General features: G+C 34.1%; 1 protein-coding gene across 3 annotated transcripts; it reads right to left on the bottom strand.

Moving 5' to 3' along the window:
• Positions 1–921: 921 nt before the first annotated feature.
• On the bottom strand, positions 922–22,438 carry LOC147390650 (transcription factor TCP2-like). 3 transcript variants are annotated; one of them, XM_086417244.1, is made up of 5 exons: positions 22,012–22,438; positions 21,699–21,804; positions 21,467–21,533; positions 19,747–21,288; positions 922–1,191 (listed from the first exon to the last, which is right to left on the bottom strand). In XM_086417244.1, the coding sequence occupies exon 4, from the start codon at positions 20,975–20,977 to the stop codon at positions 19,754–19,756; it is 1,224 nt and encodes a 407-aa protein (XP_086273370.1). In that variant the 5' UTR covers positions 20,978–21,288; positions 21,467–21,533; positions 21,699–21,804; positions 22,012–22,438; the 3' UTR covers positions 922–1,191; positions 19,747–19,753. The 3 variants fall into 3 exon arrangements, with proteins under 3 accessions (XP_086273370.1, XP_086273369.1, XP_086273371.1); XM_086417243.1 differs by having other exon boundaries at positions 22,008–22,438; XM_086417245.1 differs by having other exon boundaries at positions 19,747–21,304; positions 22,008–22,438.
• Between the last annotated feature and the right edge of the window lie 3,373 nt (positions 22,439–25,811).

Consider the following 25,811-nt stretch of genomic DNA (forward strand, 5'->3'; position numbering starts at 1 on the left):
TGTTTTATGCTTTATACTTTAATTGTTAGTATTGATTTTGTCTTATGTATTTTTAGTCTCACATCAATTAAGAGAAGAATTGATTTACAATTCTTAAATAGATATACTTCTATTAGCTTTAAAATTGATAGAAGTAGTGGACGGACTCATAGGACCCAAGAGGAAAACTCAAAGTTCTAATTGGGATTTGGATCCACCCGTGCGCGCGCACAAAAACCCATTTTATTTAAAATTCTAACCATTTTTATTTCATTTGTATGTACAAAATGAAGAGATTTATGCATATTCTAAACAGTCACTTCCTCTTTTATTTATAACACACAATTTCTCTTATTTTTTAATTAAAATTTTTTGTTGTTTTATCGTTATCAGTATACTTATATTCGTTAGTGTGAGAACACATAATATTCAAGGTTTTCAACACAGATTTGTTCTTTGGAGGGTGAGGTAACTCCAAAATCTCGTGTCTTCTGTTGAGATTCTGTTAAAGATGTGTTTTGATTTTTTATTTTTTTAATAGTAGAAGAGTTCTCGGAAACCACTCTTCCATTAATGAAAACAAGGGTTTTGGGTTTAATGAATTCATGGAGGTTTGTACTTCATTAATGGAGTTGTGGAGATTTGTTCTATTAATTTTTTATAGAATTAAAAAATCAAAAAATAAATAGAGAACCATTTATGCCTATTTGCAATGGAGTTGCTCTAAACAATTTGTCATGATGGGGATGACCTGTGAGTTTTATTGCTCACAGAAAAGTCAACAATCGAAACCTAACGAGGGTAGTTTTGTAAATTGAGGATGCCCTATATGCACATGGGTTCATGTGAGAAATTTTTCATGAACAGTGAAGGCCCAGTTCATAATCACAAAAGAAGAGATCCAAGCAAATAGAGTTCAAGAACAAAAAAATAAAAAAAATATATCAAAGCCAAAATTTAAATAAAGAAGAAGAATATGAAGGAAATTCCATGGCAGTGAGGAGATGGTTTAATGTCTAATCTCATAAAGCACAAGCCTTGAATGAGTAAAAATTATGCAATACATAAATGCAAGCAAGACTTAAAAATGGATGTAAATTTCAAAAGCATATAATAGTTGTTTATGCCTCTGGAGTAGGGAAATCAAGTCAAGTGAAGTAAAGGGATTCATTCGCCATGGATCCATATATCACACTTTCAACTTCACTTTACCTGCATCAATTGCATTATGGATATATTAGTATACATGATGACATGATAATGCCAAAAAAAAAACCCTAAAATAACAAATTCTCTTCACATGTTTTCCCATGAACAATGAAACATGGGCTGGCACACATTTACTCATTTTCAAGAAAAATTTTCCAAGAAAATGTTTGCGTCAACAATCGTACACAGCCCTAAAATAGAAATTTCTATGGTTATGAAAATTCTTTTAAAATTTAAAAACAAGAGAAATTATTAGTGTATTTTTAGGAAAAATAATTCTAAGGTAAACCTTCAAATATGCACAAAACAAGGTTATATAAGAGCTTAAACATACGAATATTGTTGATTTCCACCAACAGCCACTATCAAGGTTTAAAATCCCATCTCAACTGAAACACCCTACAACATTCCAAAATATTTCAAAAACTTCTGAGATGATCCGAAACATTTCATAAACATTCAAAGTTTCGGGGTCAATGAGTAGTTTCGGTCTTGGTCAAAACTAGAATGTTCTGCAGAAACAGTTCGAAAACAAAACTTTGACTACTACCATGTAATTCAATAAAAAGTAACATTTATATTAGTTGTAATTTTCACATATTTCCAGATTTAGATTTCTAGATTTACTATACAGTAGTAAGTACATAAGCTCAATTCAATATTTTTTTAGCGATAGCCCCACATAGCTTGGGTATCATAACCTTGGGCTATATATAAACCCTAGAGCAATCCTCCCTTACAAACTGGTTTTGTGAGGATAAGTTAGGGGGCCATGGGCTTCTACAATTTTATCAGATATAATTATGCATTTACAAAATAACTTCCAACACATGCACTTGCCCAGAAAGAGAAAGTCACTACTGAGGCTTCTTGCTACTCATGGTCTTAAAACTCATCCAAGACCGAGACGTATCGCAGGGCTGAACGAGACCAAACTCACAAGTCACTTTTTTGACCGAGATTTAATACCTCACGTTCAATTTTTTGATTTTTTGAACGAGACGTCTCAAACGTATCGGAAAACTCGTCCGAGTTGACTCGATATCAGGTCTGCATGTGACGAGACACGAAACCGAGTTTTAAAACCATGTTGCTACTACATGGAACATGCCAAAGTCTTCTAGCTAAAAAGTAATAATAAATATTTTGTAACCTAATCCATGATCATTCATTGATATCAGACTCTTCAAAATGGATAAAAAACCATTAGATGCTTTTATGAGCTTTCTTGCTCCATGAACAGCATCAACAATACCAGAAGTCAAGAAACTAAGAAAATTTACGGTGGGAATGGTAGAGAGATCATCTCCTATATTTTATAAAAATAGGGGCATGAGGAGGGAATTCTAACCATCTAGACCCACTTACGTACTTTTGAAAACATTGCTAGAAGATGCATATTTCAAATATTGATGATGAGTAAGGGATGTTGCATGGATACTTCAGCATTTACAACTTTCCTGTTTTACTTATAGCTAATTTCCGTTGTGTCAAATATATATGTAGACAAATAGGTGCAAGAAATGACGATAACACTAAAATAATTCACAAATCAAAAGTAAAGAGAACATGACACAAAGTTTACGAGATTTGGCAAGATTGCCTATGTCCACGGGGCTATGCTAAGATCCTTCCACTATTTCCATAAAAATTAGGGTCACAAAGCACAAATGTAACAATTTACAAATAGTATTGTATCAAAAATAAAATAAAAATTTTAAATGATGCTGGATTATGAAAGTAAAAAAATGAAAGCATAGCATCAACATATTGGATTGGATACATATGAATTAAATTTCAAAACCATATTACTATTTATATAAATATCCATCTATGGATATCTTAGTAGTAGAGTATTTTATAGTTGTATATACAAAGACAGTTCTTACAATGAACAGGATGTAAATTAAATACCCAAAAAATATATATATATATATATTTGATGTTAGATTATGCAATTTAAAATATCCTCATACCCATATATGGATTTCCCAGTAGTATGGAACATAATATGTTGTATGCACAAAGGCAATTTGTTGTTGTTCTAAAGAAAATTGATTGGAAGAACTCGAATGGAAACATGCATTTGGTGCCAATGAAAGAAAATGAAATAATAGAGAGATTATCTTCCTAAGATTAGGTCAAATAGAGAAATTAGGTAGTTGCATGACTATCCTACACAACCAACGTTCTTAAACCACACATCCATATCTTTAGTTTCAATATGGTGCATCACCATTATATTCATAGTATAGTTGTAATACATCATCATAATTATCATCAAAACCTTATCCTAAGGAAATAATTCCTATTCTTCCATTTGCAATCTGTCCATGTGCTCTGCCATTGAAGCTACTCTTACATAGAGATATCATCTTCCTAAGATTAGGTTAAATAGAGAATATTGATTAAAGTTCACCAAGAATACAATCCAAAACTTCTCGCATATTCTGATGCTTCAATCAAAATTTCATCATTCTAAAGAATTATAGGATTGCACCTTTGTTACAGACGTTTTTATAATTGAAATCCTAATTCTACAAAAGTGTGTGCTCAAGGATCTCTCATAGATATTGTTAGCCCAAAGTCTCTTTGGTGGTTTTCATTCTGTAGTTTCTGAAATAATCCATCCACCATTTCCTATCTCTTCATGTCTTACTAAGAATCTCTCATAGTCGCCTTGATGATTTAACATGGCCTAAGTCTTTAGTTTCCCTTTTCCTTATTTTGCGCCAACTTGTAGACATCATATACCTTATGTTTAGATTCATGTACCATTTTTTTTTTCTTTTGTATTTGTTTTTAAATCTTCTTTGATTCTTGTTATTAGCCACGACTTGCAGTGGATCTCTTTCCTTTAATGACTTCTTAGATAATGATGTTTCCTCATGTGCATGATTTTTCCCCATAAACTTCTCAAGGAACTCCTTCATTACTCTCTTAATGTCTTTAGCTACCTTAGCCTACATCAGCGCAGCCTTGCACTTTTCTTCCTTTATTAATTTGTTTGCAAAAGCCAACATATTTTATCCTCATAGTTTGATCCTTATTTCAAATCCTTTATTTTTACCACATCTTTTTTTCATTTTAAGGTAAATATTTAACACTACTAGATTATGTTGGTAGACCTCATAAAATTATATCCCATTCATTTTGATAGTTTTTTATTTTTTAGCCCAACCAGACTCTTCAAAAGATAAACTTTTTATTTCATTTTTTTTTTCTACCCTTCACACTCTTGTTCAATTCCGAAACAAGTTTAAGGGACTAGATTTTAAAATTTATTCTCTTCTTATTGGAAAGATTTCACAAATTATCTCTCCAAGGCCTAGATTTTGCATTTGGAGAATATTATGATTGTAATTAAGTTCATAACTACACGTCCTCCATTTTCGATTATATTGCTTCTTATAATTTTCTAGCTACAAGACTCATCAAATGCTACCACAAAATCTGTATGTTTAAATCCAAGCAAGTAATTCAATATTTTCATTTTCTTCTTGAGCAAATAAAGACAAGGCATGAATGGAAGAATATATAGACATGGAGAAGGTGTTAGCGTGCTTAGTTGGTTAAAGTCTATGAGTGTTGATACTACAACCTGGGTTGAAAACCTGCTTTCACCTACTAATTACTGACCGATATTCTCACTTGGCAAAGCAAAACCAAAAGATCCTAGAAGATTGGGGAGAGGGAAGGAAATTTCATTTGATGATACTTTTTATCTTCAAAATTAGTGTGTGGGAATGAGATGGATTTTGGAACTATTGGAAGTTTATGTTATATGCTAACCTAACACCTGTTACTTTGTTATCATGCTACTTATTCATTACTTAGATCAATGTTTGACTTTAAATATTTCGTTTATAATTTAAGATATGATTTATTACTTTTTAAGCGCATGAATCATATTGAGGATATAATGACATCATATCAGGTATTTGGCTAATTATAAGAAAATGAAAAGTATCATATTAATTTTATTATTTCTTCTTCTTCTTTTTTAACTTTCATGGTGATTGTATTGTTTTTTAAAAATATGACTTTCTAGGCATTTGAAAAAACAAGGCTTACACCTCAACCTTACAAGGCAAATTCCCTCTAATATACCTTTAGCAATTTTAAAAAGAGGCTCATATCAACTATTTTAGGATGAAATGTCCACCCCAAATATTGATATGAGATCATTGTCATGTGTGATCATTTTATTTTTCACTAACTTACAAAACAATTTTATTACTGGGCCCGGATATGTAGACTCATGAAAAAGGACTCATAAAGGATCACAAGATCCAATTGTCAGAATTTATCTTAAGAAGATACGTGATGTATCTTCCGATATGTGTTATCCCAATAGTAAGATTTTGTGTGTATACGGATCCCAACCATTACTATTTACTTCTTTGAACATGAAAACATGAAGAGAAGTGATTAGTAAGACAACCATGATGTTAATGTTTGAAGCAAGTTTTACTTTGAGGTTTACAAACGTGTTATGTTTAAATCATACAGAATGAGATTCTCAGCCCAAAAAAATTTCCATGTCAGAAGTAGGAACTGCCAAACATGATGTGCATGTTTAACTGTTAATGATTTGAAGAATGATCTCAACTAAACATCACAAATTGGAATTTGAACATTATCAAAGAATATTTGTCGGACCTAGCCAATTCATTATCAGTTTAAAAAGAATATTCTTTGTAGACAGGAAATTATATATCCTAAGTTTCTTGCACATTATCATATAATACATATTTATTAATTATGACTGAAAACCAAAGCAAAAAATTCAATGTAGTTAATTTAAGGTGGTATTCCACAAATATTTTCAGTCCTTTTCACATTTGAAGTCCAATAAAGTCGACAAGACGAAGCTTTGCCAAAATAAAATAAAAAAGATATTTGATACATGATTCAAAGTATATAGAAAGCAGAACATTAATATGACTAATGAGAAAATAGCATTAAGTGGGTGAAGGTTTATTTGTGTGTCTGATTGGGCACCAATACAAAGATTTTGAAGCCAAACATTGACAGATCTCCCTATTGAAACCTGGAACCTACAGGTTGAGGTGCCACAATTAGGAACCATCATGACCAATGTATCACAGGTTTCTTTATTTTACTTGGTGTTACGACAAATAATGTCCATGGAGTTGGGTTTGATATGTTTAAAGGTCTTTCAATGTTGACGAAAAAGGGCTTGAATACATGGAAATTGAAATAGTTCTATTTATGTGTACTATTGGCGAAGTATTGTATCAGTGACAAACAGTTTTGACAAATGTTGAAGTTCGATTGAGGACAGGCATAGGCTGTGAGAAGCCAACCACTGTGTAACTGCCTAGCAAGATCATATGTTCATCAAAAGCTCTTAACATTTTTATCTTTCCTTTCCACCACATGGTGTTTTACCCCTATAAGTACTCTAAAATATATAGAAACCCCTTATGATATAAATTTCTTTAACCCTCCCCCAAATCCAAAAAAAGAAAGAAAAAGAAATAACAATAATAATAATAATGATGTGAGAAACTAATTATGTGCCACCAAGAGACAGTCTATGTGCCACCATAGGTACTCATTATGCATCAAAAGGAACAAGTGCTCAAAAGCCATTACGTACTCATCGCTACATAAACCAAGAGACAGTCTATGTGCCACCATTTTGTACTATTGCTAGAAAGTGTAGGTTATCTAAAGAGGAAACAAAAGAAACCTTAAATGGATGAACAAGCTGTTTTACTTGGTTTCTGTTTCAATATTCTAATTAGTTGAAAATTAATATGTGCGTTTGGGAAATTATGTTTCCGTACAATCTAAATTAATATGTTGAATCTTAAGAGTTATTTGATTTTTTTTTAATCTGGTAAGCAATTGGAGGAAGGGTAATTTTAGAAAACCCATAATATTATAAAAATCAATATAAATATAGTGTAGCTATAAGATAATGAAAGCGGATGTAAATTTTGTTGGGGAGTTGTCATGAATTCAATCCGAATTCTTGATGATCCATTATCGACCCGTATGACCCAGATTAATTCACCCCCTGCCGAAATTTTGGACCCATTTGGTTTGATTTTTTATCCGACCCATTTTATCCTCTTTGTAACCCTAAGTATATAAAGGGTTTTTAGGGTTGTGAAAAAGGAGAGCCGCAAGAGAGAGCTTAGAATGGGTGTAACAGGGGACTAGAACATTGAAGAAATCTCGTTGTTGATTTAGTGGATTGATCATTGCTGCCCTTGGACATATGCATCTTGCCAAACCACGTAAATCGTGTCTTCTATTATGCTTTCTCTATTTCGTTTTTGCTTTAAATTTCCTGCTCGTAATTCGCTTTATTCGTTGCACGCTTTGGCACAACAAATACAACCAAAAATTTTGGGGTAAAGCTTCGATGATGAAAGCAACAATGTGAAGGCTGGTTATTCTAGAAGATATTTTGGACAACTTCCCAGAAACCAATCAAATTCAACCTCACTAAAAACCCTATCTTGTTCTTGAGTTATAAAGTTTGAAGAAGATAGAATCTTGAGGTTCAAAGGGTAGGGCTGGTCCCTGGTTTGGAGAATTATGTGACAATGATGAGTACTAGAAAGAGCAACAACTAAGATAGAAAGTTCTTAACCGAACTTTGAAACAGATTCAATCATAAAGATGACAATAGCAAAGATTTGTTGAGTATTGGGTCGTTGTGCAGAGAAACGTGAGCATTCACAAACTACATTGACTAATTGTAGCTAGAATAACAGGTTGACTAACAATTGTAGGTGCCAACAAAAGATTTTCTATTGTAGCAGTATCTTCAATTAAAATTCATATAAGTTCTGCAAGCATTGAAGTAAATAATCAACAGACCAATAAACTAAAAGAAAAATAGTTCTCTTTTTGATAAAATCAGTTAAGGCTGGTATAATCAAATATGATTATACAAAAAATAAAAATAAAAAAGAGCTTGCAGTGGCAATCAATTGCAATGCACAAATCCGAAAGTCAGGAATCCATCATCCATAAATATTGAGACACAATCCAACAATGAAGGATGATGTTGGAGCAGAGAATCGCCTTTAGCAATCAAATGACAACAATGAGTAATATCAAATCTAAGTGAATGATGTTCAAACGCCAATCTGAGTTGTATTGGTATGACATCCAAGGTTTAAAATCTCATCTTGAGGCAATATTTCAGTTCAGGAAAAATCAAGACAATGTCCACCAAAACATTTTGAGACATTCGGAAACATTCAATAATTTAGGGCTAATGTTTCAATCCAGTCTTTGGCCAAAGCTAGAATGTTTTCTCCATGATCTGCCAAAGTAGGCATAAAAAAAATATATATATTTCAAAGGATATCAAAGGCAATTTAATTGTTTTTCATATTCATGTTCTAATTGGCTAGAAATTGTGAAATCTTTCAAAGAATTCAAGTTGTAATATGACTCAAATTCGTAAGTAAAATCTTATCTTTATCATGGCACTTTTACTAGGTAGGCTTAATTAGATGTACTTTAATTTTAGGAAATTGTTTTCTTTTTTAACTATAGTAGAGTATAATAAGCCTATGAATAAGGAGTATATTTATGATACAAAAAATGAGTGTTTTGGAGAAGACGGCTTGTTTTGCTAATCGTTTTTTTAGAAGAAATCAAAGCTTCCAACTCTCTTTGACTGGTAATGAAGTCCAATTTTATTTGTTTAAAGTTTAGGGTAACATATTTAGTTTGACCTGAGTGTAAGTTGGCGTGGTTTATTTCTATTTTTTTTTTTTATTTTTTTTTTTTTTTATAAAAGTTTAATTCATCCGATTAAAAGAACTTTGGGTAGCATCACAATTTACTTTCTATATCTTTTCTCTACACCTAGGACTATAATTGTACCTCGAAAAATTGTTTCGTGATTTTTTGTAGGATGAAAGGCAAAAGTTCCACTTCAAACGTGAAAACATTGTAAGAGAATATGATGAGATTGCTACATATATTATTTTCCATCACTACCTTCCCTTTGTGATGAGATACATTGATAATGATACAATGTATCTCATGCATCATATTCTCTTATAAACGATGCAATCGAAAGAAGTTAGGATTTAGGCACGGCATCACTTGCTTCCCTTCCATCCCCATCTTTTTCTCAGAAGACCATCTAGCATGGGTAAGTAGCCAAAATGGAGTCTTCTCAATCAGATTACTATACTTCACCTTATCTTTATTCACTCCTTCATTACTTGGTTTAATACGTGTTCAGGATCCAAGGTTCTATTACAAGTCGATTTTTTCATTTGGTACGTTGTCTTGAGAAAATTCTTAGTTTGGATTTTCTCAATGCTAGGAGCTAAATTTCTGTGGAATTTTTCTTGTGTAAAGCTAGTAGAAAATGTATCAACCAATTGTTAGTCCATTGTGCCTTCGCAAACGTTGTTGGATTCCACTTCATTATTTTTTTTTCAAAATTTGGTGGTCCTTTCCTACGCCTATCGCTGTATTTCTTCATGATTGGCAGATCATGTCCCTTAAATGCAGAGACGATGCTTTAAGATTGACTCCCTTTTCCATGTGCTGAAAATTTTGGAAAAAGCGAAATAGCTAGATTTTATGGGAAAGAGCATTCTCTTCAGGATAATTTCATTTCCATTTTAGGTCTCATGTTCTTTCGTGCAAAGATTTTAAATAATTCAATGGAATTTTTTTAATACAGCTTGTTCAGATAGGAGTTTTCTGTAAGATTTGGCCCTGGTAGTCAAGAATGGAGAGAACTCATCTTCATGATTGCTCCTTTTGAATGATAAGAAAATTTAATAGACATGAAACCTATTACTGCAAGTGGCAATTGTAATTTTGGAAGAGAACAAGTAAGGAGAAAGTTACGTCAAAATAGAATAAAAGGGAAACAAAGAAAGATGTTAAAGTGATTCCATCCCCTAAGGATAATCTTTAGATCCTAGATTCAAGTTGATTACTCGTTGGACCTATGACAACTAACTAATACTCATGTGTGTACATTGAAAGCCAACTCAAAAGCACAACCAATGCTTTCTTTGCTTTTAGTTTCGATGATGGACAGTCTACTCAACATTGATCAATGCCTCAAGCTGCTAAGCAATGTCCCGATTCGAAACATCCTCAATTCTCCTAACTTAACTAATCACTGGATTAGATGATCGAGGAGAATGCGAAAGGTGAACTCGAGCTTCTAGCCTCAAATCTGCTCTAAGCGACTAAAAGAGAAGGTAGTTGAGGCTTTAGGCAAGCTCATGATATCACATTTGCAATTTGCGGTTGACATTCTCCTTTTTTTATGCTTCTATGAATCAAGTTAGACTTTTAGTTGGGATTATTGTATGTTTTGAGGTTGTGTCTGGTATGAGCATTAATATGCAAAGGACTAAGATTTTCGAACTTGGAGCGGTTCCTAATATTCATGTCTTGGTAGGATGCTTTAGTTGTCAAGTGCAAAAATTTCCAACATATTATCTTGGCTATCCTCTCAAGGCTCCATATTGAAGCTTCCAAATTTAGAATTCAATTCTAGAGTGTAGAGAAAAAGTTAAGTACATGGAAGGCAAGATATTTTTCTAAGGGAGGAAAACTAACCCTAGAAAATGTAAACCTTATTATGAATCTTTTTTCCTTCCCTCTAACTCCTTTTATCCAGAAAATTCCATTTGAGGACCAAAAAACCATTCCAAAGTATCCTTTTTAACTTGGGCTTCATTTCTAAAAAATTACTAACAATGGATCATACATGGCCAGGCGTGTTACCTTGGTTGATTATCGTTGTCTTTCTAAAAAGAGTGGGGTATCAATCAACCATCCGTTTATTCATTGTTTCATGGCTTCGTATATTTGGAATTGGTTCCTTTCTCTTTTCCATGTCTCTTGGTGTTATCCTAATTCCTTAATTTCTTTATTTTATTGTTGGAAAATCAAACCATCGAGGCATAAAGAGAGAATACTATAGTCTATTACCACTTTTATGGTTAGTTGGGTATCTAGAAGGAAGAAAACTTGAGAGCATATGAAAGGAAGTTGAAAGGAATAAAATTGTGTGTATCTTTATTGAGTATTTGTGAAGTATATATAATACAAGTAGCTTGGAGTCCAAGCAAAATACAACCATTCAATCCCTAAATAAAGGGAGATCTCGAAACTAAATTAGAAAAAAAATTTGTTGAAGAAACGGAATTTTAGATAGATATGGAACTAAGGATAATGTGGCGTAACACTCCCTCGCAAACTTGGGGGTCAAGCAACGAAAAGTTTGAAGATATCAACAGCTTGATCAATAGAAGGAACAAAATGCACAAGATGGTTACCAGTTTCAACATGTTCTCGAACAAAGTGATAATCAAGTTCAACATGCTTCGTCCAGGCATGAAAATTGTCACAGTAGAAAACCGTTTGAGTGTGATCAAAAATATGTAACTCACAGAGGATATGACATATCCAAATAGTTTAAGCACAAGCATAGGCCAATGTCCGATATTCAGACTCGACACTCGACTTAGAAACTGTTGATTGTTTCTTGGCACTCCAGGAAATGAGATTGGGTCCCAAATACACACAATAGCCAAAAGTAGAGTGACGATTGTCGGGACAATCCCCCCCAAATCGGCACCAAAAAAAGGTTGAAGCCTTAAAGGTCCACCAAAGTGATAAAATTGGATTTCAAAACCAAAAACGCCTTTCAGGTAGCAAAGAATTCATTTTGTGGGAAGAGTATTCATGAACTATGCAGCATGATGGACAACAAAGAAGATGTCCAGTAAGTGAGTCAAATATTGAAGGGTACCCACTATGTGACGATATTCGATAGGATTAGAGGGAAGGATGTCCTCAGTGGTTGAGAGTTAAGTTTTTGTTGTGATTGGTGTGGAACACAATTTACACTCTAAGCATATTTACACTGAGAGAGATGAAGTCCACGACCAAAATGAGATACTTCAATTCCAAGGAAGCAAGGCTTAGATTTCGAATTCTTTTCCAAGGAGCTTAGTGAAGGATTTAACTAGAGTTGGTGCATTTCCAATAAATATTATATCGTCAACATAGAGCAAGAGAACCATAAGAGTGAAGCCGATAGATAGACAAAGATTAATCAGCCCGACTTTGTCATAATTTGAGAGTGATGCCCATAGATAAACAAAGACTGGTCAATCCAACTTTGCACAAAACCTAAATAAATAATAAGGGAGCTGAATCGTTGAAACCAATCACGAGGTGCTTGTTTCAAACCGTAGATAGCTTTGTGAAGCTTGCATACATGATGAGGTCGATTGGGATCAACAAACCCTAGTGGTTGTTGCCAAGTAAACAAACTCATAGAGATAGCTATGTAGAAACACATTTTTGACATCAAACTGTCGAATACGTGAGTCACTAGAGGATGCCAAAATGACAACTGTGTAAATAGTTGTGGACTTGACAACAAAGCTAAAAGTTTCATCATAGTCCAAACCCGGTTGTTGATGAAATCCTGTGGCCACTAGCCAAGCTTTATATCAATCAATGGGGCCATTTGAGCACCTTTTGATTTTAAAAACCCATTTACAACCCCCAGTATTTTGTGTAGAAGGAGGAACCAAAGACCAAGTGTCAATTTTGAAGAGGGCGTTGAATTCATAAGTCATAGCATGTCACCATTCGATAGATCTAACTACATCACTATAATAGGTCAGTTCATTATCAAGGGATTGGAGTGGGAAAGCAAAGTCATGTAGAATAGGATACCTGGAGACAAACATACTTGGAAGAACTTTTGGTGTGTGAATCCCAGACTGAAGACGTGTAAGTATGTGATGTTGTGATGGTGTTGGAGAGGATGTTGTAGGTGCTAGATCAATTGGGTGCACAATATCGATAAAACTTGTGTGTATTTTTATTGAGTATTTGTGAAGTAGATATAATACAAGTAGCTTGGAGTCTAATCAAAATACCACTATTCAAACACTAAATAAAGGGAGATCTCGAAATTAAATTAGAAACAAATTTATTTTGTTGGAGAAATAAAATTTTAGATAGATATGGAACTAAGGATAATGTGGTGTAACAAAAGTTTAATCAATATTGTTGGATTTATTGGTCAACATAGTAACTAGATTCTAAAGGATTTTTTATTTTTTGAGGATTTCCTTGTTAGATGGGAATTGCTTCGTAAATCATGAGGTTATTCTCTCAGTTGTGTTGTTTCGAAGGCACACCTATCGCCCTCCTTCGTTTTCCTTTTTCTTTATTGATAAATTTCTAGATCTATCAATGTACATATACATGTATGTATGTATATATATAGATTAGGATTCTAACTTTCATCTTTCTTTCTTTTTAAAGGACATAAAATTTTATTACTAAAAAGAAAGGAGGTCGAAAAGACCTACGTTATACACAAAAGAAAGAGAAGAGAAGCAATCCACAAAAAAAGTAAACAAACAAGGCCCTTAGTTCACAATCTCTCTACAAAGCCCCCAATTTAAAAGAAAAGTTGTAAGAAAATCTACTCTTACAATCCTTAAATTCCATAAAAAAGTTTCTTCCCGTCCCGGGTCATACTCCGGTGCGTCCACAGAAAGAAGAGGAAATCGCAATGCATCTTGCTCAGCAGGCGTAGCTTGGAGTGGGAGTGTAGCGGGGGTAAGGTAAGGAGGCCGCCAGAGAGGAAGCAAAACCGGCCTATTGAGCGCAGCTAAGCTAATATGCACCGGAGAAAGCCAGGTGCTGGAGGTAAGTTAGCACCAATAGAACATAGAACCTAAAACGCTACTAATGACCCTCTAAGCAGTATTCTCCTTCCCCACAAAATTGTGGCTGTTTTGTTCCTCTTATAGGCCTCACAAAAAAATTGAAGCCAACAACCAAAACATACTTCCCCTACAATTAAAAACCACGATCCATATTTTCTTAAAAGATATAAGATTTGACCTCGGGAAGACCTATTGAATGTGTAAATGAGAAATTAAATGGATTCAAATGGTTCGTGCAAAGTCAATGAATCAAAGATTATTGGTCAACTCACCACATATGCTCCATAGTCAAAATCCTATCCATGGAAACCAACCACACACACATATATATAAAAGGACACCTTCAAAAGAACTTGATGTCCCTAGATACTAGTGGCCAAAACCATTAGTACAAAGTTATACCATTAAGATATGGAATTATCAATGAACGTTGACAGTGGGGTTAGCCACTCTTTATGGGAGGATTTTTTTGGAAAAGGATTATGAAAGTTCATCTGGATTTTATTAGGATTATCAAATTTAGCGTGTAATGAGGGAATAAGGTAAGTTTTGGAAAAATGGATAGTGTGGTAAAAGAACTTTCTTGTCAACTTTTTTTGTTGTTTTATATCATGTCTAACAAGAAGGAATGTCTAACTAAATGCTTTGGGATGATGAAAACTTGTCTATGGCTTTTGGTTTTGAAGAAGGATTAATGATTGGGAGATTGATTTGGTTTCCATTCTTCTATCAAAATCTCTCAAGATGACCTTTTAACCACCCCACATCGAATAGGGGATGATGGATTAGGGATCATCAGAGCATCTTCTTTATAAGTTCCTTCTACAAGGTATTGAATGCTACTTAGGTCAATTTTCTCTTGCTTCTTTTATTTTGATTAAAAAGGTCCCTTCTAAGGCATGGAATTGTACTTGGGTCAAAATTTTCCCCATTCTTTTGTTTGTGTTACACCAAAGTTCCCTTCTACGATAAGTTTCATCTAGTGAACTACCTTTCTAAGCAAAATTCCAACCATCAATCATCTTAGAGTGTGTTTGATTGCGGGTGGAAAAGTGGTGGAAAAATGGTCTTCCATGGAAAACTATTTTTTTTTTAGTGCATGATTTTCCAGCAAAATTTTAAATTCTTGTTGAAATGGGATATTAGAATCCAACCCAGACCCTAAGGAAAATGAGATCCAACCTAAAAGTCCACAGGAGCCAGTTTAGTATCGTCTCTCTCCTCTTCTTCCCCTCTCTTCTCTCCTATGTTTTTAACATAGACATTCACCCCTCCCCTCTCTCTCTCTCCCAAAAATGAGAGATTCTCCCTTCCCACCCTCTTTCTCTCTCAATGAAAAATGGTGTCACCACTCCCCTACTCTCTCTCTATTTATGAAAAACAATGTCGCCCCTCGCTCTCTTCTTCTTCACCTCCTCCTGCTATTGGTTCTTGTTTTTCCTTCTTTTTTTTCTTTGTTCTTTTATATAATTTTCCTAATTGCAATCAATTGTTGGATTTCATTTTTCACCATGTTCCCACAATAATATTTTCATTGCATTTTTGTTTCTTGTGTAAAAAAGATGGATAACTTCTAAATCATTTGTTGTTCATATCATTTAATATTTGGGGTTGCTTTTTTTTTCAATCCTAAGTGGAATGGGTATTACCCAATTCTATCATGGATGCCTCTCATAATTGACATACCACAACCTTCTCATCAATGATCAATTTTTTTATAAATCGTTCCCATTTGCTATTTGTTGGGGGATTTGGAAGGAAAAAAATCTCAGAGTGTTCAAATGTAAAGGAGAGGCTCTTCAAACAACAATTTAAACTACATCAAAGCGTTGATGCTTCTATGGTCAAAAAACTCCAACTAGTATGGGAGATATTCTTCAAAGATTTGATTTACAAATAGGCCTCGAATGTAAATTTGGAGTGGTAATTGCATGCTTTTTAGTTTGATTTGGCTTCTTTATAGTTCACTACCATTGGTAGATTTTCTCAACTTCTTGGGTATATTGGTAGTTTTTTCAATTTATGTGTGAAGTTATTCAAAAAAATTATTATGCAGGAAAATATTTCTTTATTTTATAAAAACCGTATGTGAGAAACGAGAAAATAATTTTTTTTTAAATGCAAATCAAAATTAAAAGAGCAAGAAACATAATTAACGTGGCTCAGTAAGATTGCTTATGTCCAGGGGAGATGATGAGTAACAAAATTGAAAATCCCCCCATAGAAACCCTAAAATGAGTTTGCCATAAACACATAAATCATACAAAGATAAATTTGCCCCTAGGGCCTAGTAACAAAATTGAGTAAAAAGAGCACCCCAAACACGACATGTTTTTTATGGACTCCAGTTATATTATTATATATTTTATTCTTTTTTGGTTAACAAGCTAGTAAAAGCGAATATTATCACTCACAGATTTTACCAACTTACTAAGGAGACACCTTATGATATATTTTAATTCTAAGTAATAAAAATGGCTCCACTTTTTTCTCTTCATTGGGTTGAATTGGATACAGTAGAATGATGATTGATCAAATAAAACTATCAAGCAACTTGTTAGCTTCGAAAGATATTAGGATGTGATGATTACATTGAACTAAATTGTTGTTGGGAAACTAAAGGCTCATGATTTGGAGAACTCATATTATGTTTAGAAGTCTCTTATGAGAAAGAATTCATTGGAGAATGTATACATGTTGACTATTAGTACAATCTCTTCTACCAATACAATACAAAGGTAATAAAGTTGGAGGGGTATTATTGAAAAAGGGTAAAAAGGAAAAGACAATAAAGTTGGAAGGATAATATTTAAAAATTGGGAGAAGAGAAAAAGCAATATATAAAATAGAAAGGGTAGAAGAATAGAGGTAATAAAGTTGAAGGGTATTCTTGGAAAGGGGAGAAAAGAATATGGTATAAAGTTGAAAACTATTCTCGAAATGCGTTATAGGGGGATAAACATTTGGAAACAACAGTTAATCCTTTTTTTTGATAATCGGGTATCCGTATCTGGGCTTTACCCAGTCCATAGACCATGGTCTTATCCAAAGACTAGTCTTGGGGTGCGTGCAACCCTCGCACATCACACCCACATGGTAAGTGAGGGTGCGCCCTTGCGAGTGTCCCCTGAGGACTTAATGCTCATACTGGGTATTGAACTCACAACCTTCGAGCATTAATCACTTATTGATTTCAATCCTTATTTTTAGTTATATTCTAATACTTTATCTTTTTTTATTTGCCAGCTAATAAGGTGGATATTACCATTAACAGAGTATACCAACTTACTAAGTTGGGTGTTCTCAGTGTATTAGATGTGGATCATTGTAAAAAGGTGCACTGTAATACATGGAATCATATTTTTATAGAGGATAGGATTAGATTATTTTTATGGTACATCTCTAATTAGAATTTGTTAATTCTATGTAAATCTTTTCTTTTTTTTTTAGCAAGCTATTTTTTGTTTTTTAGTATAAGAAGGGATTCAAGGGGTTTGAACCTAAGACCTTGAGAATAACCTCTCAAGGTCTTACCACTTAGCTACATAGTCCTTCTATATAAATCATGTTAGAGTTCTTGTAATTAATCATCAAATCAATAATTCCAAATATAGTCTTCATCGTGTTGTCAGAGCTTAAGGTATATTGAGCACAGGATCTTGGTAATCATACTTTTGCTGGCAATGGTAACATTATTGGTGAAACCCCACTCATCGATTCTCACACTATTCTACAAGTTTTGTCTAATTGACATTTTGTCGAACAAATTATCCACACAAAAAATGAAACCCTTCTACTATCCACCAAACCTGTCGATGCTAGTGTACTAAGATATAATTCTTCAGGAAAAAAAGAAAGGAGAGTAAGAAAAATCTCAATTTCATTGTTGTTAGACCATCACATTTCCCAATCCCCTTTGTTGTCAATGCTTCTTCTTCTCTTATTGTTAATTGTGATTGACGTAATTGAATTCAATTCAATGGGTTTGATCACTACTGCCTTCAACAATAAAGGCTTCTTATGCACCATCGATGCAATCAGGAATTAAAATTTATGTTGTGTGGCACTGTAATACCAATCCCCTCGGCCACATCCTCTACCTCTCCTTAGTTAAAACTTAAAAGGCCAGTCAATCAAAAGCTTTACAACTTCACTAGTCAACCACCTCTACTTTTACCATCATGAAACTTCCCAGACAATGCAACCGTCTTGGTCCTCAAAAACCTTGTTTTCTTCTGCAATATTGATTTTTTCAACAATTGAAGACAACCTTTTGAAGTAAGTTTTGCTAGGGGACTTCATTTGGTACATCTCTCTTACACCAGTCATAATTCTACCATCAATGTCGTGATTAGATCCTTGTATTGGAATCAATCCAAATCCAAAATTTTAGTTCAATCCCTAAGTATGACCCAAATTGACTCAAATCCACACGGTTAAGCCTATCTTCAAATATAAGGATATTGAAATCTTATACATGATTGAACACTTGCCACTAAGACCCAAAAGAGACAATGACCAATGATTGAGCCACAATGAAACCAACACTAAGCTTCAAGGTCCAAGTGAGGACATTTGATCACATCACTTCTCAAGGCAATCCCATTTGATTTGAATTGATTTGATCTGTTTCAATCCATACAATCCTCAAAATGTCCTCCTCAACAACACGCATCTTACAATCGAATTTCATCAATCGCATTCTTCAATGGAAAATAAGTTTTATAGGATGAAAGAAATTTAAATTCCAAATTTCATTAAACTCGCATCAATCTTCAATTGCAATAAGTTTGGGAAAGGATGTTAGATTATAAAATATGAAGAATTGTAATAACATATACTGTGATACACCTCTTATTGCAAGGATTTACATTATAATACTCTTAATTTGGTTGAATTGGACAATTCAAGTAAAAGTATCAAGCTAGCATAACATCTCAAAATAAAAGTTGCTAACTTTGCAAGATATTAGGATAAGTTGACTATTGGGAACCTAATTGTTATTGGGGAAACTAGAAGCTCATTATTGGATGAAGTTATATTATGTTTGGAAGTCTCTTTCAAGTATTCACTGTAGAATATACATCTGAGCTGATAATGATTGTTACATTAGAAGAATCACCGTATCTTATTTTAAAAAGACTTCTACATTGCCTTTTTCATATGTAACAAATATAAAAAGAGTGCATTTTGACTATTGAGACTTAGAGTTCCAATGACTCTTTACCATGTTATAGTCACACGGTAATGATAATGCTTTATAGCAACCAACTTGAGTTGTTTTCCGCGTAATTTAACTAACTAATAAAAAAGAATTTATAGTGTATACTTTGGTGGAGTCCGACAATATGCAAATCTACTCTACTGCCAAGTGGGGGTATCTCGTAACTATCGTTCAGCCCATGCAATTGGTTCTAGTGAGATTCGCTAAATATGTGATATTTCAAACAAAAGCCATTGGAGGACACTAAGGAAAAGGCACAATGTTTCACCAACTGTTCGACACTTGGCCTTTAACTATACAAATAGTAGATAAAGAAAAGATCACCAAAAGAACAAACAAACAGACAGACAAGCAGCCGATCCATCTTCTCAGCAATCAATGCAGGAATAAGACAACAAGATAATAAAGCAGATAACTCTGATATCATAATTTCCAGGTTTCATTGATATCGAGAAAGTAGTCAATGTAGCAATAAAAGTGTAAAAACACGTATAGAGACAAAGCAAAATCCAACAGACAAAAGGATAGAAAATAACAAATTTAATTTAATGGAAACAAATGCAGATTAATAATATAATTAGATTAAATTTTTCTTACCAAGATTTCAGCTTTTCCCTTTTCCCTTCAGGTCTGAATGCCTGGAGCTATCAAACCCAGCTGGGAAGTAATGATTCTCTGTAGGTGAAGCAGAAGCCACATTTCCTACAAAGAACGGCATGTTTGGTCCATCTGCAGAAGAAGAAAATCTCTGAAGATGATGAGGTAAGGGAGATGGTGAATTGGACTGAAGGGTCCCCCTATTGAGGCCAGCAAGGCCGGAAGAAGAGATTGTGAAATGGAGGTTGTAATCGCCCCCTGTTACAGCTGTAGAATCCGAGATGAGATGATGATCAGGAAGGAATGAGAATTGTTGCAGCTCATGATGATGGTGGTGTTGGTGAGGATCACTAGTGCCATTAAATGGGGGTGGAGGAGGGATTCCAAAGTGGGTTTGGTTTGAAAAACCAGAAGAGTAATGGGTTCTTGATGATGCTGGATTGAATAATCCAGAAGAGAAGTAATCCATTGAAGTTGTTGAAGGGAAGTGATGGCGAGTTTTAATGTTGGATCCGCCAGTGAGAAGTTCAGTAAAAGAAGAGTTCTGAGAATTCTGTTGATGACCAATTTGAGACTCATCTTTCTGTTTTTCTTTCTCTTTCTCCTTATCTTTTGCTGTTCTTTCTCTAGCTCTCTCTCTAGCTTTAACCCTAATTTCTGATCGAGATCGAGAGAGAGATACTGAACCTTTACTCGTCTCTGAAGTGCTACTACAAGCAGATTTCGTTAACGACATGTGTTGTTGCTGCTGATACGAAGGATCTGTAGTGTCTAATTCAACCTCTATTGGTTGTTTTGGTGTCTCGGGAAACTTACTTTCGAGTGAAGGAAGCTCAGCTATGGCATCTGCAGCAGCTTTGATCAGCCATTCTACAGCTTTACTTGGTTGATCGACGCCTAAACGGTCTTGAAGATCGTAGAATTGTATAGCTGTGGAAACTGAAAGACGAACTCTTCGATCTCTAAGCCCTTTAGCTGTAACAACCTTACTGTGTCGATCTTTCCCACCTGAAGCTCTAGAAACCCTAAAAATCCTCGATGAGTGGTTCCATTCGCGAAGATGAACATCACTTCCTCCTCCAATTCCAGCTTTTCGTTCTCCATCATCTTCGTCTTCATCGTGATATTGATCTGATCCTCCTTGTTGTTGGCTTATCTTGCTAGAATCGCTTCTAGTGTTACCGATTCTTGAAAACTTGCACGCTTGCGTCTGAATCTCCTCCGCCTCCATACCAATTTCATACCTTTTTGGAGAAAACTAAAAACAAAGATCTCAGTATCTCGAGTACTTGTTGTTTTCTTTGTTATCTGTTTCTTCTGCACAACTCTCTAAGAGAGAGAAAGAGACTAGTAGGTGAGAGTAATTGTTAGTGAGTGGTGCCCTTCGCATTGATGATGAATTTCTCAGTACTTGATGATTTGTGAAAAATAAAGCAACTTTAAGCTCTCGATCTATCGCCTTCGATGCCGAAAAATGTGAACTTTTTGCAGTTCTTGTATTAAAAGAAAAGCTTCTGAGTGGATGAGCTGTTCTCAGTCTCTCTGCGTTAAAGAGTATCTGATGCTTATTAGTCGTCAAGTACAGCCAGCTTAAAGAGAGAGAGAAGCTCAGATTGAAATTTGCGATCTGTAATTTCAATCTGAGCTTATCTACATCAGAGTTGAGCTTTTTTTACGGTAAAAATGGAAAAATATTGAAAGCTTTTGAGACTTGAATTACTTTTTTGTGTTTCTGTGTGCAACTTCAACTTGGATCTGAGAATTTGATGCGTTTTAAAGCTTCCTGACTGTAAAAATGGAAGAAACTGGTTATAGATGGAATATTATAAAATAAACTACACAAAATTTATGAAAAAAATTCCATAAATTTATGCAAATCAGACTCGGATCTGTGCTTCTATTAAGTTTCTTGACAGTTAAAAATATGGAAGAAATAAAGATCTTATACGTACATTTCCAGTCTTCTTCTCCACAAGAATCGACAAAGAAACTATCAGGAGGCTTACGGATCTGCTTTACTGAGATTATCAGGACCTCTATAGCTCGACAGATCGATTCCTAAGTAAAATAACAACATGAGGAGAAGATTAAACTCAAACAAAAATTTTGAAGAATTGAAAGATAGAAACGAAGAAGAAATCGATTAATGCGACTGATTAACACGAACCGATCAACAAAGTTTCACATCGAATTTAATAAATAAATAAATAAGCGATTAACGAGGTCAAATTAAAATCAAAGAGGTTTGGAGTAGACTAGACCTACTGCGCAATAAGTTCGTTTCCCGATTTCTCTCTCCAACGCGGATTGCGTGTGTTGTTTCCTTATTTTCGGTTGCGTTCTCGAGTTTCGAAATCAGATGTCACGAATCCTAAAACACCGCACACACACTCTCTCTCTCTCCTTAGCACCTTTTACTAATATTTTAACTGAAGATCTTAAACAACTTCAGACATCAAAATAAACCGCCATTAATGAACCTTGAAGTCTTGAATTTTCCTGAATTTCTCAGCTAGAATCCCATGAAATTCAACTCATGAACCTCTCTCTCTTCCATTGGGAGTATTTAAGCTTTTAGGGTTTTTGTTGGAAAATCAAAACAAAGAGAGTCTGAATCTGTGCGGAAAATCTCTTTCAATGCTCAAAGTTCCTCTCGTTCGAGCAGTCACAGGGCTTATCGGGAAAAGACAGGCTTGGAGCCGTTTCCCACTATATATTGATTTATCATTACAAAATTGCCCTTTTTCTTGTTTTTAAAAAAGAAAAGAAAATAGGGGTAATTTGGAAATTTTGATTAATAACTAAAGATAAATTAAGAGAGTTACTATTACCAGACCAACTTTTATTAATACCACACCATTTCCTTTATTATCATAAAACAATTGCACATACTTGGTGTGGCGTTAGTAAAATTGGTGTGGCAATATCTAGTCTTTAAATTAACTATTGTTTAAAATTATAATTAATTGATAAATTAATGAAAGAAAAAGAATAGTATTTTGGAAAGTGACGTTCTTGATGGTTTTTGAATCTTTCGTTCATAGATTGGTAATTTTTTCATTTAAGGGTATGTTTGATTGCATGGAAAGTGACTTTCCATGGAATTTGAAATCCATGGAAAAATTGTGATGGAAAATAGGTAGGGTTGGAAAATCAAATTCTATTGTTTGATTTTACTTGGATAAAATCATGGGAAAATTAAATGAGAAAAAAAAAATGAGAAGAGGAGAAGAAAGAAAGATGAGAGAAGGGTGAGAGGAAGAAGATAAGTGGCGGTGGCGGTGGTGGTGGCGATAGTGACGGTGGCGACGACGGAGGTAAGTGAGGAAGAAGATGAGCAGAGAACATGGTGGTGGAGGTGAGGGATGGAGAAGGAGAAGAAGAGAGAGAGAAAGAGAGAGAGAGGAAAAGTGGTCGGAGATGGTGACAACGGTGATGGTGACGATGGCGATGTTAGTGTAATGGTGGTGGTGGTGGTGGTGAAGAAGAATATATGAGTGTGAAAATTGGAGATGGAAAATATGGGTGGATTTCACTTTCCCACCTATATGGGTGGGAAAGTGAAATCCATGTTTTGGTGGATTTTTTGATTAAGGTGGAAAATGAATTTCCATTTCCATGTGCAATCAAACACTTGAAAAATATCATTTTTCATGGAAATTGATTTTCCACCCTATTTTTCATGTGCAATCAAACATACCCTAAAAGTTGTGTAACATTTGGAAATTTTATCAAATAATTTATGGTAAATTAATTATTATTAAAATTTATTTTTAATTGTTAAATAAGAATAGTATTTTGGAAAGCGACTTTCTTGATGATTTTTAGATCTTTCGTTCATAAATTGGTAATTTTTTTCATTTAAAAGTTGTGTAAAATAGAGATCATGAAAAGATTAATAAATGAGATGATACACCAAAATTGGCATTAATTTCTTCTTATTCATTTAGATTTATTTTTGTTTTTGTTTGGTTCACATAGCCGAATTGGAATTTATATGACTCACTTGAATTATATCGAGATCATTCATGAAAGAGATGAGACACCAAAATCGGAATTAATTCCTTCTTCTTCTGCTTCATCATCTTCGATGTTAAGATCTTTTTCTAGTTGATATATCTAAATTGGGCTTAGGAATCATTTAAGATCGAGATAAATCACCCAAGTCTTCTCATTATATTAATCGTGAAAGAGACTAGATGTCACTATTGGGATTAATTTCTTCTTCTTTATCTCTTTCTACGTTGAGGACTTTTTTTTTTTTTTTTTTTTTTTTCTGGATCTCGTCTGAAACTAAGATAACTTGCTTGAATCTTTTAGGTATCACTTGTGAATGAGATAAGATGCAAAACTGGAATTTAAAACTATGATATACACAAAACTACCAGCTTAATAAAAGTTAAGATAAACAATAAGACTAAGCATGGCAAATGGAATGAAATGTTTGGCACTGAAAAATAATGTTGACTTGGATGAACTCAAAAACTAGAAATACAACATAAAATTTATTTTTTTATTTTATTTTATTTTTTTGATAATGTTGAAGTAACATTAAAATGTACATCATGGGGGAATTTTTGAGGTGAATGTGTGTCAAAGCAATAGATGCTTTTTGTCAAGATATAAGTGATATCTCGATGAAAGTATCTATTGTTCCAACACGCATCCACGTTAAAAATGTCTGCCACGATGTACAATTCAATGTTACTCTAGCACGACTTGTTCTTTTTTCTCTCTATGATCTAAAAATTAGGGATATAGGTTGCTTGAAAACATATGATAAGTTTTGGGGGTGGGGGGGAGGGGGGGGGAACAGCAATTAGCAACTTAATTTCTTACAAATATATCAATATAATGAATTTTTTAAGGCATCAAAAAATCTATTTACAATGTAATGACTAAACTACCATTACAGATAAGGGTAGTATTCGGCAACCAATGTTAAGGAGCCAACACTGGAGACCAAAATTTGTCTTATATAGGTTAAAGTTTTGGATTGGGCTGATTTTCTGTGAGGATGAACTTTATGGTGAGGAGATCATCTTTACAAAAAATCAACCCAATCTGAAACTTCTAACCCCATCATAAGTGATTCGCAAATTAACAGTAAAAATCGATGCTCCCCAATTTTTAATCACTTATGATGGGATTATAAGCTTTAGATTGGGCTGATTTTTTGTAAGAATGATCTCCTCACCATAGGCATCATCTTCACACAAAAATCAGCCCAATCTAAAACTTCTAACCCAATATTGGACAAACACATTGGCTCCTTAACAGGGATTGCCGAACGGGACCCTATAGATAAATAGAAAAAACATACGACTACTAACACTTCCCCCCACCCATTCAAACTCATTGTTGCTTTGTAGAGGAAATAGAGAGTTTGTTTAGTAGAAAACCCGATTCCACCGATAGGAAAGGCCTCTGAGAAAATAAGCCACTTGAAGTTGTAAATAAAGTGTCCCAACCCAATAATTTTGTTGAATAAAATGACAATTAATTTCAATATGTTTGAAAATTGTGTCAATTCCTAGGGTGAACCTCTCACTCCCAATTTGAAAATAGGTAAAAGGAAAATGCTGAAGCAACATTAGAATTGACATTGATTCTCACATTGTTGATGTGAATGTGTGTACGAAATCATAAATACTTTTCATCAAGATACAAGTGAAAAGCATCTATGATTATGTGTGCACTACCACATCAGCAATGTGAGAATCGATGTCAATTTTAATGTTACTCCAGCACGACTCTAGGTAAAAACATTAAAACTCGATGTGGAATCAAAGTTTAAGTGCTATATGTGATGATTGTGCTGTAACACGTATGTTTCAAAAGCAATTATATTGAAACAGAATTGATAAGTGCGTACTTCGGATTTTCTTAATTTAATTTTGAAGAAAGATTGTGCTATTTGTGGTGCAAGTTGTTAATGATATTGTCAAGATGATAATGTTGGGACATGATAAGTTATGCAACATTGCAACTCGAAAATTGGTTAGGGCCAAATTGATGGAGTCCAAAATATCGTGGACTTAATTGATTAGGTACAAATTACTAGA

Source organism: Akebia trifoliata, chromosome 11, assembly GCF_017979445.1.
Source record: "Akebia trifoliata isolate Shusen 1 chromosome 11, ASM1797944v1, whole genome shotgun sequence".
NCBI lineage: Eukaryota > Viridiplantae > Streptophyta > Magnoliopsida > Ranunculales > Lardizabalaceae > Akebia > Akebia trifoliata.